Genomic DNA, 20,601 nt, shown 5'->3' with positions numbered 1-20,601 from the left:
AAAGGCAAACCACCAAAATGCCTAGTTGTCTAGCTTTGAGCCAAGGAGACAACATCATGCCTTCAAGTAGAGGAAGTGCATCTCAAAAAAAACAAACTGTGGGCCCAGAAGTGCATTAAAAGGACAGAATCACTCAGGAGCATTTGCTGAGTGCTTTTTGAAAAAAAACTCAACACTTGTGTCCAAGTTTTTAGAAAATTAGGTAAACACACACACACATCTCATGTTCTGCGTTCAGATAAAAAGTTGCTTTGTCTATGAAACCTACAGCAAAAGTGAACATAAGCTTTTTGCATTCCCAAAGCATAAATTCAGAGATAGCAGCCATAGTTACAAGAGAATATAATTCTTTTTTTTATGTTTTACTTTATGTGGCATATTTTAAAAATTAGTGCGCTAAGGAAGTTTTTATTATATGTATAAGGGGGCCAAAGGAATCTGTGCTTGTACTAATGACAGATGCTCCAAATACAGTAAATAGCAAAGAAAAGGCAAAGTGTTACAAGAGTATAAAATTATGCTACTAGAAATCTTTCAGGGTAAAAAAAATTATCTGAACCATTTTCAAGAACTATCTGAAAATCAATCAGTTAATTACTATTAAATAAAATCAATTTACTTCTTTGAGAAGATATAGTAAAAATATTGCTTCATTTCAGTTTCTAAAGCTATTTTTCATGTGACTGCTTCATGTTTTTATACCTCCACTTTTGCTATCCTTACTTAGTAATTACAGCAGTAAATGTGGATATTTGGTTCAACAAATGCTCTTACCTCAGATTTCAACTTCGGCATAGATTTATATGTCTAAGCTTCCCCCTCTCCTCAAAACTATACCTTTAATCCTCAAAATAGAGAAAAATTTTAGCTGCATTTTAATAAGATGTCACTAATCCATTTGAGGTCTCTGGACTCCATTTATTTTCTACAAAAGAGCAAGGAAGTTAGACCACGCGTTTTCATAGATCTCTGACTATGAAAAACCCAGAAAAACAAAGCAAAAAAGTATATTTCAGGAAGCAAGCTTATATCTTGCTCAGATACTGACTTCAAATATGCTACTCACCTTCTGTGGGTTCAGAACTTTGATGACTTGTGTGATGGTCCCCGTATTAAATGCTGGGACAATGCTGCTGCTAGGAGACAGAAGCTGCAGCTGGAATGTCTAAGGAAAACAAAGGGCATTCTTCAGAAAAAGTTACACAAAGTGTTATGTCAAAGATATCAACAAATAAGAAAAATACACCCAGCTGATGGATCAACCAACAGATTTACTGTTTTGTTTCCACATACTTCATAGTATGCAAACTGTCACTCATTGTTTTTGTTTTGTTTTGGGGTTGTGCTAGGGATCAAACCACCAAGCTACATTCTCAGTTCATATTCACAGAATTCTTTAACACGCACAGCTAGGTCTTTGATCATGAAAACTAGCAATGAGCCATTCTCCCCTTTCTAGGAGAAGGAATTTTAGCCTAATACTTTTCAAAAATTCACCAATTCTTGTTGTGAAAACTTCATTTTGATAGTAACTGATCAACTATGAAAGAAAAAAATGGGTGCCAATGGAGGGGAAAGAAAAAAAAAAGGAGAAACCTAAGAAAAAGCTTTCTAAAAATAGCAATCCAACATAGTGTCACTAACTATAGGCCTTTATGTTTTAATGTAATTGAATATCTAGACCCCAAGACTTAAACTTTTGTTTTCTAAAGCTTGCATAATCTGGAATGTGTCAAGGCCTTCCCCTGCAGGAGAGGTGGAGGAAAGGTTTTGAAAGAGCCAGCTTGTTAATATGTAAGTAGAATACTTTAGGACTGCTCTATTAGGGACATAAGACTGCAACAGAAAAAGGAACAATGCAGAACTGGCCTGTACTGCAAGACCCAGATGAGGCAAACACCATAATTTGTTTGTGTTGGTGGATTTTATTTGTTTACAGAGATGAGAGGAAAGTGCTACGAGCAAGCTAACTAAAGCATACTGTACTAAGTAGCTATTTTATATATCATAACTTTAAAAACCTTTCCTGAGAGAGAGACTGACAGTCTTTTCTAAAGCCAAACATTACAACAAGATCAAATATTCAATCTCTTTCTTTTTTTTGAGGTACTAGAGCTGAACCCAAGGGTGCTCTACCAGTGAGATACATCCCCAGCCCCTTTATTTTATTTTGAAACAACATGTCATTAAGTTGCTGAAGCTGGCCTCAAACTTGCAATCCTCCTGCCTCAGCCTACTGCATGCATCACAGCACCTAAAGATTTAATCTCAAAAGCACAGTCTTATTATATTGGATCTTTTTCATAATTCTACTGTCAAGATGAATTATGTTTTCTTAAATGTTATTCATTACTACTATATTTCATTAAATTTAAGGTACTATCAATTGTAATTCACAGCATTATTTTATGTAACAATGAGAACGAAAACAGGCTACCCATGAAACTATGAAAAGATAACAATTTTAAAATGTGCCCCAATTTCAGATATATTAAAAAATGAAAATAGTACCTACAGTAAGATATATGAAATGTGACATTTTGAAGTTCAAGACATATCAAGACACATCATCAATATGCAGAGTGCAGTAAAACACCAATAATAAGACCATGCTTTAGTAGCAAAGGTAGCTTGCTAGGACGGCAGCCTAAAGTAACAAGCATAAAATCCTAAATTGCAGTAGCTACCACTTACTAAGCACTAAACACATAAGAGATGCTTCAAACAGCACCCAGCACAAAAAAGAAAAAAAAAATCATTTATTCCACAAACCAGCCCTATGAAGTAGCTATCACTATCACTGCTCCCTTTGCAAATGAAGAAACTAAGACAGATTAAGTAACTTGCTTTCATTTCATACAACTAGCATTAAAATCCAAACAGAATGGCTCTTAAGAGTTTATTAGTGGTTCTAATTAACTTGACATGACAGCTTTAAAACAACTACATGCCAGGCCTGTAATTCTAGCGACTTGAGGCTGAGGTAGGAGGATCCTAAGTTAAAGGCCAGCCAGCCTTGGCAACTTAGCAAGACCCTATCTCAAAAAAAAAAAAAAAAAAAAAGTCCATGTTATTTTGGCTCCTAAAAATTGTAAGCAAAGAAAGCTTCAATGAAAAAGAAAGGAGTCCAGAAACAGGTCCAGATAAAGAGATTCTTCATTTCATAACAACAGATTGTTCAACAAAGTGTTGGGACAAATACATCTTTAAAAACTAATTTCCTACCTCATTTCATATACTAAAATAAATTCCAGGTGAATTTAAGTTCTAAATTAACTTAGTAAAAAGAAAATTTAGGATATTAATAAGAGGGTTGGGGAAAGTCCTAAGGCAGAAAACTTAAAAGTTATTCTGATCAATGAATAAAGAAAACTCACGTAAAAAAAAAAAAAAAAAAGAAAGCTGAAAGTCAGCAGTAATCACAAATAAATCATCATCAATGTCTAAAAGCTTGCTGTCTGAAAGTTATACTTCCCTTTATCACTGCAAAGAAGACATCAGTTTAGTCTAAACCAGGAGCTGACAAAAGGTAGCCAAACACCTGTTTTTTGTAAATAACCTTTTCTTGGAACAGAGCCACACTCATTCATTCACATATTGTCTGCAGCTGTTTATACACATTAACAACAGAACTGGGTAACAGCAAGGAACATATATACATATATATGTATATACATATGCCCTAAAATAATCACTAGCTGGTCTTTTATAGAGAAATTTTGCTCGCCCCTCATTCTAAACTATTCTTTATTCAAAAACATATTCTTTAAGATTTGGTATAAACAAAACCCTCAATTCACAAAAACAAAGAGTCGTTATGTATCAATAGTAAAGCAGATGTTAATTAAGGAGAAACTTTTGAATACTGAGAGAAAAAAATTAGTGACATGCTTCAATAAACCATAATAATTTCAATATTATTTAAATTAAATCTACAAATTTAATCTCTAAACATTAAAATATATCCTTCACCAAATGCAAGAAGAAAAAATCAGCTCGTCTTCAATCAAAGGGAAAAAAAGGAACAAAGACATTAAAGTACCTTTGGTACTGCAGCCTGGAAAACAAAGTCTGTCATGTCTAGCTCTGTGCTGTTAGAGGCCTGTATCGTTATCACAGTTACACTGGGGTTGGTGTTTGACCGTTCAAAGGTGAATTCTATCTTCAAACCGTTCTTACTGTATGCTGTGATGGAGGGGATGCCTGCGAAAGTACAGGAAGATCAGCCTTATTGTAGTTGGCCTAATGCTTCAAGAATTATTATTTCTTTTCCTTAAAAACCACCTCTCATTGCTCTGTGCTCCACGTGATGATGATAACAAAAATAACTATACCTGCAGCGATGTCATTGAAGAGAGGCTGGGATGAAAGGCCATCCAACAAGAAAGGGGGCTGGGATATCTGTGGGACTGAGGAAGGGGCAGGAGCAGCAGCAGGAGCACCTAAAGGAATTTTCCAATGGAAGTCAACTTTAGCAAGCATGACAAACTCATCAAGAAAACACAAATTATTAGGATCTCAGGTTAAGGAAAGGATTCTTTAAACAATATGCAAAATGCACAGGCCAAAAAGGAAAATAATTAAAAATTCAAATAGATTGACTTAACTTCTGTTCATTAGAAACCACCATAAGGGGGAAAGGAAAAAAAAAAAAGAAAAAAGACCACAAGCAGGAGAAAATGAATGCTATATAATAATGAACGAGTTAAGTATTCACAACTATACATATCTTCTTCTACAAATCAGCAGAAAAAGAAAACCCAACTAAAAAAATGCTAAGGTACATATGAAGCAATTTATAAAAGAGGGTACCTGAATTTAAAGGAGATCTTATAAAATGGATGCTCAATCTGACCACAGTAATGATGGAAATGGAATTTAAAGCCACAGTGAGATGCTACTTCCATCCATCAAAATAGTGAAAATTCCAACGTCTGATAATAAAAATATGGAGCAATGGAGACTTTTATGCTCTACTAAAGAAATGGAAACTGGTGCAAAAAAACTAGAAAACAATTTGATAATAGGAGAGTTGAACATCACTATACCTTCTTAAACTAAGCTCCTCAACATTTACACTAATGAAAATTCTTTGAAAATTCTACAAAATTCTTTGCAGTAGGGGGCTGGTGCATCATAGAATATTTAGTAGCACCCCTGGCTTCTACTCATTAAATATCCACTAGGTAAGAACCACTGCCTTTCTTAGTAATGCTTTTTATTAGCTCTTGCATATGTACATAGGAAACATATATAAAAATTATTCCAAGCAAGATAGTTTCTAACTGAACAACAGGAAAGAATCAAAATGTCCACCATCAGCATAATGGTTAAGTCAACTGTGACATACTGACAATAAAATAACAAACACAACAAAGAAAATGTGAATTCACTAAAAATACACTTATGAATTATTTATGGATCATTCTCACAAATACAGTGCTTAGCAAAAAAAAGCAAGACACACAAAAAAGAACACATGCAGTTAGACACCATTTCTAAAAAGGTAAAAACTGGCAAAACAATACAATTGTACACTCAATTAAGGAAAGGTAAACATCAATGTGTTTACCAGCTGATTTAGGATAGTAAGCAGTTACCTACGGAATCAAGAGGAAAGTGGGGTTGTACAGCACTTGCCTAGCATGCACAAGGCCCTAGGTTAAGTTCAAACCCCACCACCACAAAAAAAGAAATAAATTTTAAATAAAGAGGAAAGAGAGTGGGGGAAAAACAAACCAAAAACATAAACTTCCATACTATTTTTATTTTATAGGCTAGGTAAATCAAGACATTTACTGAGTTTTATAGATGTTAAAAAATGCATAAGGTGGGGAGGGGGGGCTGGGGATATAGTTCAGTTGGTAGAGTGCTTGCCTCGAATGCACAAAGCCCTGGGTTCAATCCCTAGCACCGCCCCGCGCCCCCCCCCCGCCAAAAAATGCATAATAAAATTTTACCACATATGTACATTGGGAGGAGAGGGTGAGAGTGGAGTGGGGGTGGGGCATGCCACACTACCACTTTTATCTGATCCTCCTAAATAAGAAGTCAAATCACAGAACATGTGAAAAAAGCTGAAAAAAATTAAGATTTTAAGAAAATTCAGCAAAATATAGAAAACACATTTTGTGTTTATAAAGATTTCAAACCACTTACGAAATTAACTGAAAATACATCATTTTTAAAAGAATGATAGCTCAGTGCAGAGTACATGCTTATATGTGCAAAGCCCTAGGTTTAATTCCTAGAGCTCAAAAAAATAAACAAAAAAATTTAACACAATGAAATAAAGACAGAGTGGGATATATCTTTTACAAAACCAAAGAAAAAAGATACTAAAGAACACTAGAAAAAAAATCCAGCATACCAAAAATTAGCAAAGAGGGTAGAAATATAGATGGTTAAGCAAAGCACAAGAAGCAAAAACAAACAAGAACACCACAGTAGATCTATCCATCCAAGTAGATTATCAATGAAATATACAAAGACATATTCATATAGTTCTCCTAGCTTTATAAAGCTAACATAGTAATTTCCCCACCAATTCCCACTTTCAGAAGAATTTTAGAAATGTGTTCTTACAGAAAATTTGAGGCTAAATAAGATCTATGCATAACAGATGGGTCCCTAACTCCCTCAAATTTTAGCTTTTGTCTCCTGTAAAAAGTATAGTAATTAGTTTTGAGGAGCAACAGAAACTCCCTACTGTCAAATCCTCTTAAAATTCATACTAACTCTATTCCCAAATTTCCAATCATTTTATATTTCTGAATAATAAGTTATAACTTATCAATTAAAGAATCTAGAATTCAAAATTTTAGCCTTAAAAAATGTAAAGAAACTAGGAAGACATTTAAAACACATTATGAACAAGGAAAAGGAAATCTAGGCTTTTAATATTTTATCATTTTGCTTTTAGATACAACATTATAGAAACAACAAACAACAAAAATAAAATGAAATATTAAGACTCTACAATAAATGAGTTCAGAATACAAGAAAGTTCAAACAGGATTTTCACCTGTAATGCAAATATATGTATAAACACAAAACATTCCCTGATTAAAAAACATTAATAAAAAAGAGCGGAAATTTTCGCCTTATTTAGGAAGGCCTTTTCATTTGTTTTCTTTTGTGGGGAGGGCAGTACCAGGAATTAAACCCGGGGGGTGCTTAACCACTGAACCACATCCCCATCCTTTTTATTTTGAGATAGGGTCTCACTAAGTTGCTGAGGCTGGCCTCAAATTTACAACCCTCTTGCCTGAGCCTCCCAAGTCACTGGAATTACAGGCGTATACCACCACACTCGACTCTATTAAGGTTTTTTAAAAAATATTTATTTCTTTTAGTGGTACACAATACCTTTGTTTTTTAAAAAAATATTTTTTTTTTTTTAGTTGTAGTTGGACACAATACCTTTGTTTCTATTTATTTTTATATGGTGCTGAGAATGGAACCCAGGGCCTCATACACACTAGGCAAGTGCTATACCACTGAGCCACAATCCCAGCCACAATACCTTTGTTTTTATTTATTTATTTTTATGCAGTGCTGAGGATCGAACCCAGGGCCTCGCAAGTACTAGGCGAGCGCTCTACCACTGAGCCACAACCCCAGCCCTCTATTAAAGTTTTTAAAAATTAATATACAGGGGCTGGCGTTGTGGCTCAGTGGTAAAGCGCTTGCCTACCCCGAGTGAGGCACTGGGTTCGATTCTCAGCACCACATATAAATAAATAAAATAAAGGTCCATTGACAACTAAAAAATATTTTTTAAAAAATTATATACAATGCTCTACAAACTAGTGGCCATATAAATTAAGGAAATCAACAGCAAATAATATTTTCAGGTGCATACTATGTGTCATGCACTGAATGGGTCAGCAGTCCTCATCAATATCCTATGAGGTAAGTATTAATCATCCTTATTTTAATTAGATTCAGAAAGACTAAGTAACTTAGTCTAATAATCTTAAAATAAGGACAAACTGATATAATGATATTTGTTGAAGAAACTAGATAAGAAAAACCTAGAAAAAAACAAAATGCCCAATAGTAAGGAAATGAGTATATAATAGTGCAAACTTGTTGATAAAATATTGAACAACCATTTAAAATTATAAAAATGAAGACTATTGATGTTCTTTTCTAATGATTCAGTATAGTTTTCACATTTAAGGATTTGAAATTTAATATATGTAAATGACTCAAAAGTACATGAAAAGTAGTATTTTAAAATTTTGTTAAGACACAGATATAAATCATAAGCTCAGAAAGCCTGCCATATTAAGGAAAAATCATTTAGTCTGTGATGGTGAGCCTACCTGACCATTCAACATCCTTATCCTATGGCTGCTTTCTACTTGGGTCATATATGTTTAACTTCCCATTTTACCTTAATTTAAAGAACACACTTTAACTTTTCAACTATACTTGACACTGCAATCTAGGATAAAAATTATGCTCCACAGTAATAATCTCAAACACAAGGGTTCATATTATTACAGAACAAATCAATTACAAATGTCTACCATTATGAAAAAAGACAAGATAAAATATTCCCAAATGAAAAGTTACATTTGAATTAAAATTATGGACAATTTCTCTTTCAGTTGCTTCAATTATTATTAGGAAGGGTAAAAAGGAAGGAAAGAAGAAAGGTAAGTAGTAACAGGTTAATATCTCAACAAAAATGGCCACAGCTATTAAAAACTAACCATGAATAGAAAGACAACCAGAAAAAGTCATGGGTTTAGACACCACCTAATGGTGAAGGGGACTTGGAATATAATCTTTTCAACCCTGAAAGAGGAAGTTCTTCCCTTTCTATCTTAAAATACTACAAATAATTTACTCTCCAAAAATTAAAGTCTTCAAGGAATCCCTATGAATTACCTTCATAGATCATTAGCATGGCAGCTTTTTTCCCAGATGTTGTAAAGAGTTTATTCTTGTTTTGTACTCAGCCTTTCTTATCTTCAATTAATTCATGTGCTGGAAAGTTTGTGATCAGTGTAGTTTTTCCACAAGGCCTCTATCACCATCCAAGCTTTAAATAACTCTAATCTGGCCTCACCTGTAAGGGTGATGTCTCCAAGTAAATCAAGAAGTTCTCCACCAGCAGAAGCTGGTTTGCTCGTAGGTGCAGTTGGAATAACAGGTGTTATGTCATTTCCTCCCAACAAATCCAATAAATCATTGGCCTAAATAAGGAAACATTACCTCAATTTGTTACTTGTCTATAAACTTCATCTAATGCAAGGCACTTTTAATACTTTAATAATGAAGGGAATCATCAACCAATCCAAAAGCATTAAAAGTAATCAGCCAAAACAAAATCAGTCACAAGATATGATGAGATCATTAGGAACCCCAGAGAAACAAGTGCAAGGATACCTGGCTGGTGGACTGCGGCCCAGAGGGTGGTGGTTTGGTCTCTAGTGGAGCTGGTTCTGTCTCTCCATTTGTCTGCACAATCTCAGTAGGGCCATTTGTGGTCACTTTTTCCATAACAGGCATTCTTTCAAGTAGGGCAGACCTAGAAGAATCTGAAGTGGTTAAATTCTAGGCAGTGAACATAGATTCCCTACACAAAACCATCACTATTAACTATTTTGAAGACTCCTTCTCTCTCAAAACACATACACACACACACACAAACACATACACAAAATAGAAGGTGGATTATAATAATATGACCTAAATTCCTGAATAGATTAAGGGCAGGCAAGAAACTATACATAAATAAACTGTCCAACTAAATACCAAAACATGTATTTCAATGGTAGAGAGACTGAGATGAAAAAAAGATAAATCAATAGGTGGATATAGCCAGGCATGGTGGTGGCGCATCCCTGTAATCTAGCTACTCAGAAGACAGAGGCAGGCGGTTAGCAAAGTCAAGGCCAGCTTGTATAACTCAGGGAATCCCTGTCTCAAAATAAAATTTAAAAGGGGACTGGGCATATAGCTCAGGGTACAGTGCTTATCTAGAATTCACAAGGTCCTGCATTCAATCCCCAGTACTGTCCAAGGGGAAAAAAAAAAAAGTAGACACTCTGTAATGGGAAAAAAAAAAAAAAAAGGCAAATACCAAAATGTTAATAGTAATGGGATATGCATGAGATTATTTCTCTTGAAAGCAATACAACCCCCACTAATTAACCAAATAAAATGGAAAATGTTGCCAACTTTACAAACCTAAAAAGGACAGGAGAGTTGCAACAGAATGAAAGAATACTGTTAATTCATTTCTTTAGAGACTAGGGGCAGAAAAAAAGAAGGAGCCAAGCAATGAGAATTAAGTAGGGTTGGTAGGCCCGCTTATGGACTGCAAAAGGAATGAGTCTCTCTTAGGGATTATTGTGACAACTTATTTAGGATGCTAAGATGCACATGACATTGCTTATTTTCTTTTGCTTACCTCATATGGTCATATTTCTTAAAAAGTGCATTATATTCTACTGCCCTCTGCTGGAGCTCTACATCAATGCTGCTTCCGTAGATGGAAACCACTTTCTTAATTCGGCTGCAGGATAAAATAACAAATGATATCAAACACTCAAAAATTCATGAAAAAGAAGAAAGAGTGACTCACCAGTTTTCTGGTTAAAATTTCAAAATACTATTTTCTTAATTTACGTAATTTTTCAAAAACAAAATACTTTTATCTTTATTCATCCAATACTCACCATTATATATTTTAATTGTAAAGTTAGCTTTCTGGCTGGTATATATCCCATACCCTAAAATCTACATAAAAGTACCAATTATTACTTTACCCCAAAAGAAACTTATACTGTCCATTATCTTCTTTAATAATAAGCTTTTAGCATCCAAATGCTAACCTCAAATTCTTGGTTCACAATTTAAAGAGTACCATTTAAAGTACCATTTTATTTAAAAATACCATTTCTTACAAGACCTTACAATAAAAACTGAAGCAGAAAGTCTAGGAGAACTAAATTTGCTTTAAATATGCTTGGCTGGAAAACTGACCCAAGAATCAACTTTTATTCAAAAAGCCAAAAACAGATTGTAAAGATTTAATCACCCTAATACTTGTGATTCTATTCTGATTCAGACATCTCAAATAAATTCTCTACTTTAAAAAAGAAAAATGATATTACAAATCCGATATTCTTTTGTGTTGTTGTTGTTGTTGTAGTATATGGACTCAATGCCTTTATTTGTTTTTATATGGTGCTAGAATGGAACCCAGTGCCTAACACTTGTGAGTGGCCTACCACTAAGCCACAGCTCCAGCCCACAAATCTGATTAAAATAAATAAATAAGCTTCAAAAGGGAATGAGGGGGTTAGGCTGTAGCTCAGTGTCAAGAGTGCTTCCCTTGCATGTGTGAGGCACTGGGTTCGATCCTCAGCACCACATAAAAATAAACAAACAAAATAAAGGCATGCTGTCCATCTATAACTACAAAAAAAAAAAAATAAGACATTTTTTAAAAAAGAGAATGAGGGGGCTGGGGTTGTGACTCAGTGATAAGAGCACTCGCCTGGCACGCGTGAGGCACTGGGGTTCGATCCTCAGCACCACATAAAAATAAAATAAAGGTATTGTGTTCACTTACAACTAAAAAAATATTTTAAAAGATGTGGGGAGGAATGAGGTTGGGGGAATGAAGAGAGCAAAGTACAGATGAAATTAATCATTGTGGGTGTGGGATAATAAGTACAGGCAAATTCATTTTACCTTCTCTATGCTTCTGTCTATGCTTAAAATTTTCTAAATTAAAATTTCTAAAAATTATGAAAGCATCTATTCACCCTACTTTTCCTCAATACTCACTTTACAGTACAGGTGAAACGAGTAGAAAGCTTCATAATGGCAGTGAGGGCATAACCTCGTGTTACAGAGGTGGACATATTAGAGATTAGGACACTTTCTAAAATATCCAACACTTCATCCTCTGTTACCTGTGGATTAAAAAGGAAAAAATTTAAAAAGACCACACAAATGAATGGTAAGAATAAATGCTTAAATCTAATGATCAAGTCAAAGGATGCTGCCCATCATTTTTAAAAGCCTCTATCTAGGCATTATGGCACCCACCCATAATCCCAGTGATTTGGGAGCATAAGGCAGGGGAATCAAGAGTTCAAAGCCAGCCTCAGCAACTTGTGAGGCCCTAAGCAACTTAGTGAGACCTTGTCTCAAAATAAAAAATAAAATGGTCTAGGATGCACCTTAGTGGTAAACATCCATGGGTTCAATCCCCAATACCCACCCCACTCCACCCCACCACCACCTCTCCCAAAAAACAAAAAGTCTCAAACACAACCTGTACTTTGCCAGGGTAACTGTCAAGCTGTTCCATCAATCAGAATGAGGAGGCTGGGGCTGTGGCTCAGTGATAAGAGCGCTCGCCTTAAGAGCGCTCAATCAGAAGAAAGACCACTGGGGCATATTATAATTTTAAGTGGCAAACTTAGAGGAAGACAAGTAAAAGATACAAAGAATTAAAGAACTATTGCCACAATTTTCTCAAAAGTCAGTCCTTTGGGTTGGGGCTCAGTGGTAGAGCGCTTGGCTAGCATGTGTGAGGCACTGGGTTCGATCCTCAGCGCCGCATAAAAATAAATAAATAAAATAAAGGTACTGTGTTCATCTATATATAAAAATCAGTCTTTTCCAGGTGTGGTGGCACACTCCTGTAATCTCAGCAACCCTAGAGGCTGAGGCAGGAGGATCACAAGTTCAAGGCCAGCATCAGCAATTTAGCAAGCACCTAAGCAACTTAGCAAGATCCTGTCTCAAAAATATCAAAAAGGGCTGGAGATGTAGCTCAGTGATAAAGCACCCCTGGGTTTGATCCCTAGTACTCCAGAAAATAAAGCCCTTTGATGTAAAAGAAAACGGAAACCTAAGTTTTGGTTTTGGTGGTCGGAACTAAACCCAAGGCTATACACACTCTACTACTGAGCTACATCCCCAGCCCCAGTAAAATGGTTTTTAACTCTCACAACACTCCAGTAAGTTCTGTCTTCAAAACTGGCACATTTCCCAGTGTAGTTCCATTATTACTTCTTTACAAACTTTTTAAGTAATCATAATCAACTCCCATTAAACCTGTTTTTTCCCCTCCTTAATCAAGAGTGACAAGAGGTACCTGAATAGGCTCTTCCTCTTCACATTGGCCAGATACAAGAAGATCACCATATTCACCTATACACCATGCAGCTACTTGTACCAAAGGTTGCTGTCAAAAGAAAGTCAAGGACTTTAATTTTTCCAAAAACACTTAATGCAAATTCATCATCTAATCAAAAGGTCAAAACTGAACACATCTAGAGTGTTAGTAACAGTGGAATACAGAAAAACAAAACTGTAATTCTTTCCAAGTATAAACAATGGCAAATGAAGTACTTACTTGAGAATAATCACCAAGAATTGCTTTGTACAAGCGCTGAACGGTGTAGGCATGCATCTCCACACTATTGGTTATTAACTGGATCAAATTGGGGACTGCATCATCACGAACATAACTTCCTGCCTAAAAGGAAATTCAGAGTTACGCTTAGAAACACAGAGCAATGGTAACAAATGTTGTTCTTAAATAGTTTTCCAAATGTTATTGAAAAAAACCACTATTAAAAACCACCCTCCAATAAGCCAGATTCCAATTCTCAGGTCTACATGCAGCTTAAAATTCAAAGCCTTACTTTAAAATATGTTGTTAGATTGTTCCAAATTAAAAGCAAAACATAAAGTTTCAAAATTTCAAGAAAGACCTAAAATTTCAAAATTTTAAGACATTAACTAGGAACTTAATTACAACTACCTGTCACTTATTATAAGTTCCCAACACTGGTGTCTGAATCATATGTGCAAAGTAAATGTCACAGGGAACAGGGGCATCTCTGAACATTGCAAAAGGGCATGTTAAGTTTTTAAAAACAAGTTTATATTTAAAATATCAAACTGTCCTTTATAAACTATTTACAAATCTTATACAATCAATCATAGTCCTAGGAATGGAAGATATTTGTATTTAATTATTCATCCTCCATCGCCCACCCACCTTTTTAATTTGCTCAATTTAATGTTCTCTTAACTATTAGAATTTGAGATAGTATTTGCAATCATGGAACAAAGAAAACCATTTAACCTATTGGGAAAATATACCTTGGGCTTATTACAGCATTATAACAGGCTTTGTAGGACATACAAACAGTGACATGCCTAATATTACCAACCTTGGTCAATGTTCCATTACTGAACAAAATATCAAAGCTGACTTATAAGACTGAGATCAGGTCTAATTGTGTATTTTTTTTTTTTTGGGGGGGGGGGGGGGTCTAGTTGACCGGAGTGCTTACTCCAGTTAAGAAACACAAAGACGGGAAAAGTTTCGAAAAATGATCAAAAACAAAGTGAGAAGCTTTTAAAAAAGAGAGAAAGAAAGAAAAGAAAAAGGTAATTTGTGATGAGACCTGGATATTTATATTCTTCACTAACTAGAAAAAACAAAGTGCCGTTTTTTTTATGTGGTGCTGAGGATCAAACCCAGTGCCTCACACATGCTAAGCAAGTGCTCTACCACCAATCTAGAACCCCAGACAACAAAGAGCTTTTCTGTTGTTTTTTATTTGTTTTTTTTTTTGGGGGGGGGGGGGTTTGTTTGTTTGTTTTTGGTACCAGGGATTGAGCCCAGAGACATTTAACCACTGAGACACATCCAAAGCCCTTTTTGTATTGTATTTAGAGACAGGGTCTAACTAAGTTGCTTAGGGTTGCACTAAATTGCTGAGGCTGGCTTTGAACTCAAGATCCTCCTGCCTCAGCCTCCCAAGCAGCTGGGATTACAGGAGTACACCACAGCGCCCAGTAGCAAAGTGCTTTTAAGTAAGATAAAGCATCAGCATGACCTAAATAAGAATTACAAATTACTACACAAACATCAATCAGCAGGAAACAGCTTCCCAAATTCCTACTGAAACAAAGAGAAATCACATTCTAGGCCATAAAAGAAAAAAAAAAAATCAACAAATTTAAATAATAGAAATCATACAAAGTGTGTTCTTAGACTACAATGGCATTAAACTAGGTATCAGTAATGGAAAAAAAAAAAACCTGGAAAATTCCCAAACATTTGAAGATTAAAACAGCACACATCTAAATAACACAGGGGTCAAAGAAGACATTACAAGAAAATTAGTAGACCAGTATCTCTGAGGAACATGGGTACAAAAATCTTCAACAAAATATTAACAAATCAAACCCCACAATGTACAAAATGAATTATATACCATAATCATGGGACATTTATTCCAGTCACATAGGTTGGTTCAACATTCAAAAATCAATGCAATACAGGCAAAAGAAAAAAATACAGTATGATCTTAAGAAGAGAATGCAGGGGCTGGGGTTGTGGCTCAGTGGTAGAGCGCTCACCAAGCATGTGTGAGGCACTGGGTTCAAGCCTCAGCACCACATAAAGATAAATAAATAAACGTATCGTCTACCTACAACTAAAAAATAAAATAAAAAATAAAAAAAGAAGAGAATGCAAGTCAAATGAAAAAGAAAAGCAGTATTTAAAAAAAAAAGTTTTACATTTTCATAAACATTTTAAGAAGCTCTAATTTTCCTTTTCTTCTAGGCCTTACAAAAATTGTCATGGAGAAAACAAGTTTATTTAAAATATCTTATTAACTTTTTAATATTTTATAGTTGTTGATGGGCTTTTATTTTTTATTTATTTATATGCACTACTGAGAATCAAACCCAGTGCCTCACACATGGTAGGCAAGCACTCTATACCACTAAGCCACAACCCTAGCCCCTCTTATTAACTTTTAACCTTCTAAAAAATTAATTTATGATAGGCAAACCAGAGTGAGATTTTTTGTTTTCTTAATGTTTGGGGTTTTTTTTAGTATCAGGGATTGAACCCAGGGGTGCTTAACTAGTAACCCAGGGGTGCTTAACTAGTGAGCTACATCCCCAACCCTTTTTATTTATTTATTTATTTTTACTTTGAGACAGGGTCTTGGTTAAGTTGCTTAGAGCCTCACAGAGTTGCTGAGGCTGGCTTTGAATTATATACCATAATCATGGGATATTTATTCCAGCCACAGTCCTTACAGTCCTTTTCCTGCAGCCTCCCAGTTGCTAGGATTACAGGCATACACCACTGCACCCAGCTACTCTAGACAAACTAGAAACTACCATGCCCCAGACAGAATTCCATGAAATAAATACATCTAAATCATAATTTTAATGGTATCATTGCATCCTACTGATGTTTCATAATTAACCAATTTCTCTTTGGAAATTACTAGTGGTTTCTAGTTTGTCCCTATATAAACAAGATTGCGATGAACACTTTTATATGTACTTTTTAGTGCACTTGGACTTTTTTATTTTTCTATAGCATTTTTTCCCATAGCATTTATCCCTTCCCAATATTATATTATATATTTCCCCACAAATTTCCAATCTCTCCTACTAGCATCTAAGTTCCAGGCGAACAAGGGCTGTCTACCTCATTTCTCAGTCCACTCCATCACTTAGTAAAGGATGAATGAAAAGGCTACTTACGGTTGTTAGAACACGCATAATTGTGTCTATATGCCACCGTTTGGAAGGTGCATACCTGAGAAAGCAATGGCACAAATGAAAAAATTGAAACTGGTAAACTATACTGTATTTAGTGACTTTTGAAAATCCTGCCCTACAGTCTGTTCTAGGTTCCCTGGTTAAGTGATTATACTTGGAGACATTTTATCATCGAACCTAGCAGCATTTGTCATTTCGAAGGATGATGAAATACAGTCAAACTCAAATGTTTCCCATAAGACTGCAACAGCAGTATCTAGGTTAAAAAATGGGACTTTGTCTTAGTTTCTCAGAAAACAAACCATATACAGTCAGAGCAGGAGGAATAAAGAACAAAAAAGAAAAAGAACTTTCCCCAGACCCAGAAAACACTAGGACTGTGAACTTATTCCCTTAAATTTAGGGTGGAAAAAGAGAAAGAATACCCATACTGATAAAATCTTGGGGTACTTCCTCCTTCAAGTTCTACACAAACTTCAATTCAGATGCTATATAACTCTTCCATTCTCTTCAAGCAATAACTTCATAGATGAGAGATTGAAGAACAGATTAAGAGTTGAACTGATTTTGTAAAGGTGGGATTTTGCTTGGTCTTGGCAAACATGCTTAACTGTTGGCTATAATGATTTTCTTATACTTAACTTTAAGATTAGCAGCTTGAAATAAATGTTATATTTTTTAGCCAAAATGATTATAGTATTTCCCCCATATTTTAAACATGCTTTCAAAAAGTTCCAAGCACAAGCAGCAAGGTGGTTCAACATATGGAAATCAATAAATATAATTCATCACATCAATAGACTTAAAGACATAATAAATGATTATATCAATTGATGAAGAGACATATGGAAATCAATAAATATAATTCATAATATCAATAGACTTAAAGACATAATAAGAATCATATGATTATATCAATTGATGCAGAGAAAGCATTTGACAAAATACAGCACCCTTAATGTTCAAAACACTAGAAAAACTAGGGATAGTAGGAACATACCTCAACATTGTAAAAGCAACCTATGCTAAACCTAAGGCCAGCAACGTTCTAAATGGAGAAACATTAAAGGCATTCCTTCTAAAAACTAAAACAAGACAGGGATGCCCTCTTTCACCACTTCTATTCAACATAGTCCTTGAAACTCTAGCCAGAGGAATTAGACAGAGGAAAAACATTAAAGGGATATGGATAGGAAAAGAATAACTAAAACTATCATTATTTACTGACAACACCATTCTATACTTAGAGGATCCAAAAAACTCCACCAGAAAACTTCTATAATTAATTAAGGAATTCAGCAAAGTAGCAGGACATAAAATCAATACCCATAAATCAAATGCATTTCTATATATCAGTGATGAATCCTCTTAAAGAGAACTTAGGAAAACTATCCCACTTATAATAGCCTCAAAAAAATAATATCTGGGAATCAAATTAACAAAAGAAGTGAAAGACCTCTACAATAAAAACAACAAAAAACTAAAGAAAGAAATTGAAGAAGACTTAAGAAGATGGAAAGATCTCCCATGCTCTTGGACACGCAAAATTAATATTGTCAAAATGGTCATACTACCAAAAGCACTATACATATTCAATGCAATCCCAATCAAAATCCCAAAGGCATTCCTTATAGAAATGGAAAAAGCAATCACGAAATTCACTTGGAAAAATAAGAGACCCAGAATAGCCAAAGCAATATTTAGCGAGAAGAGTGAAACAGGAGGCTTCACAATGCCAGACCTTAAACTATACTACAAAACTATAGTAACAAAACAGCATGGTATTGGCACCAAAATAGACATGTAGACCAATGGTACAGAATAGAAAACACAGAGACAAACCCACATAAATACAGTTATCTCATACTAGACAAAGGCACCAAAAACAAACATTGGAGAAAAGATAGCCTATTCAACAAATGGTGCTGGGAGATTGGAAATCCACATGCAGCAAAATGAAAATGAATCCCTATCTCTCACCATGCACAAAACTCAACTCAAAGTGGATCAAGGACCTAGGAATTAGTCCAGAGACTCTCTGCCTAATAAAAGAAAAAGCAGGCCCAAATCTTCATGTTGGATTAGGCCCTGACTTCCTTAACAAGACTCCTAAAGCGCAAGAAATAAAATCAAGAGTTAATAAATGGGATGGACTCAAACTAAAAAGCTTCTTCTAAGCAAAAGAAACAATCAATGATATGAACAGAGCCTACATTTTGGGAGCAAATTTTTGCCACGTACATCAGATAGAACACTAATCTCCAGGATATATAAAGAACTCAAAAAACTTAACACCAAAAAAAACAAACAACCCAATCAATAAATGTGCTAAGGAGCTGAACACACACTTCTCAGAAGATATACATTCAATCAACAAATATATGAAAAAATGTTCAACATTTCTAGTAATTAGAGAAATGCAAATCAAACTAAGATTTCATCTCACGCCAGTCAGAATGGCAGTTATCAAGAATATAGACAACAATAAATGTTGGTGAGGATATGGAGGAAAATGCACACTCATACATTATTGGTGGGACTGCAAACTGGTGCAACCAATCTGGAAAGCAGTATGAAGATTCCTTAGAAAACGGAATGGAACCATCATTTGACCCAACTATCCCACTCTCGGTCTATACCCAAAGGACTTAAAATCAGCATACTATAGTAACGCAGCCACATCAATGTTTATAGCAGCTCAATTCACAATAGCTAAACTGTGGAAACAACCTAGATGCCCTTCAAAAGATGAATGGATGAAGAAACTGTGGTATATATACACAGTGGAACATCATTCATCATTAAAAGAGAATAAAATTATGGCATTTGCAAGTAAATGGATGGGGTTGGAGAAATATCATCCTAAGCGAAGTAAGTCAATCCCAAAAAACCAAAGGCTAAATGTTTTCTCTGATAAGTGGATGCTGATCCATAATGGGGAGGGGGGAGGCATGGGAAAAATGGAATAACTTGATTGAGGAAAGGGGAGGGAGGGAACAGAGTGGAAGGAGGGCAAATGGGGGCAAGAAAGATGGTGGAATGAGATGGACATCATTACATGTACATATATGACTGCACCTACAGTGTGACGCTACATCATGTACAACCACAGATATGTAAAGTTGTGCTACAATTGTATACAATGAATCAATATGCATTCTGAGATCATGTATACCTAATTAAAATAAATTAATTAATTTTAAAACAAGTTCAAAGCACCTTTTACCAATAAAAGTAAAAATAAAATCTTACTTTTCTGCAGCAAGAAAGATTCCAGATGCACAGTCTGCCTTAAATTCTGGCTCACAGGAATCCAGAAAATAAAGTAATTCCTTCATCATGCCTCGGATATTATTCCCATTTACGAGGGCAAAACTCAATTCCATTGCACGCCTTGCAGAAGGGCAAATTAAAAAATAAAAAATGATGATATTTACAGTGGAAATGAAACAAAGTCCCAGGTATGATGTCTCAGAACACCAAGTGCTGACATATGTGCTAATGTCCTTGTATAATCTTGTGAGCCCAATCTTACAAGCAAGATAACTAAGGAGATTTATTCTTATGTAATCAAATTTAGTTCTGATATTCTGAATCTTAATTCAACACTTTTCTTCAAAAATCCCTGAGAAATACTTTATTGATGACCAAAAATGCAGTTTTGGGTTCAACAATCTAGTCTATAAAACTGAAATTTATAATACCCAAAAGCCTGAAAAAGAGAGGCAACAAAATCATTACCCAATAGTAATTATGTCTTTGCATTACTCCTTAAAATATGATATATTCACTCACCACATTATACTTTTAGAAGATATAACACCATTTACATCAAGATATATGTAAAATTAAAACAAACTGAAAGGGAAAATGAGGGCCTTAAAGAGGAAACAAGCATGTGCTATGACTGCAAATAAGATTAACTATAAATGCCTATCAAATTTGGTAACAAATGCAAAATTAAAAATATTTAACATACCAAAATACTACATGTATTTTTTCATATTGGGTAAA

The 20,601-nt window shown here is 34.9% G+C and overlaps 1 protein-coding gene across 1 annotated transcript in view; it reads right to left on the bottom strand.

Annotated features, from left to right (window-relative positions):
* Positions 1–20,601, bottom strand: part of Ap1g1 (adaptor related protein complex 1 subunit gamma 1) — an 82,195-nt gene that overhangs the window by 4,949 nt on the left and 56,645 nt on the right. Inside the window, exons 12-22 of the mRNA XM_027932978.2 lie at positions 19,840–19,980; positions 16,570–16,624; positions 13,397–13,519; positions 13,136–13,225; positions 11,815–11,942; positions 10,430–10,534; positions 9,403–9,544; positions 9,083–9,209; positions 4,335–4,442; positions 4,043–4,203; positions 1,067–1,165 (exon numbers count right to left, since the gene is read on the bottom strand). Of these exons, the coding sequence (XP_027788779.2) occupies positions 1,067–1,165; positions 4,043–4,203; positions 4,335–4,442; positions 9,083–9,209; positions 9,403–9,544; positions 10,430–10,534; positions 11,815–11,942; positions 13,136–13,225; positions 13,397–13,519; positions 16,570–16,624; positions 19,840–19,980 (1,279 nt within the window). The remainder of the gene's footprint in view (positions 1–1,066; positions 1,166–4,042; positions 4,204–4,334; positions 4,443–9,082; positions 9,210–9,402; positions 9,545–10,429; positions 10,535–11,814; positions 11,943–13,135; positions 13,226–13,396; positions 13,520–16,569; positions 16,625–19,839; positions 19,981–20,601) is intronic.

Source organism: Marmota flaviventris, chromosome 18 (assembly GCF_047511675.1).
Source record: "Marmota flaviventris isolate mMarFla1 chromosome 18, mMarFla1.hap1, whole genome shotgun sequence".
Taxonomy (NCBI): Eukaryota; Metazoa; Chordata; class Mammalia; order Rodentia; family Sciuridae; genus Marmota; species Marmota flaviventris.
Note: the sequence above shows the minus strand (reverse complement) of the source record. Positions and strands in the feature narration are given on the sequence as shown.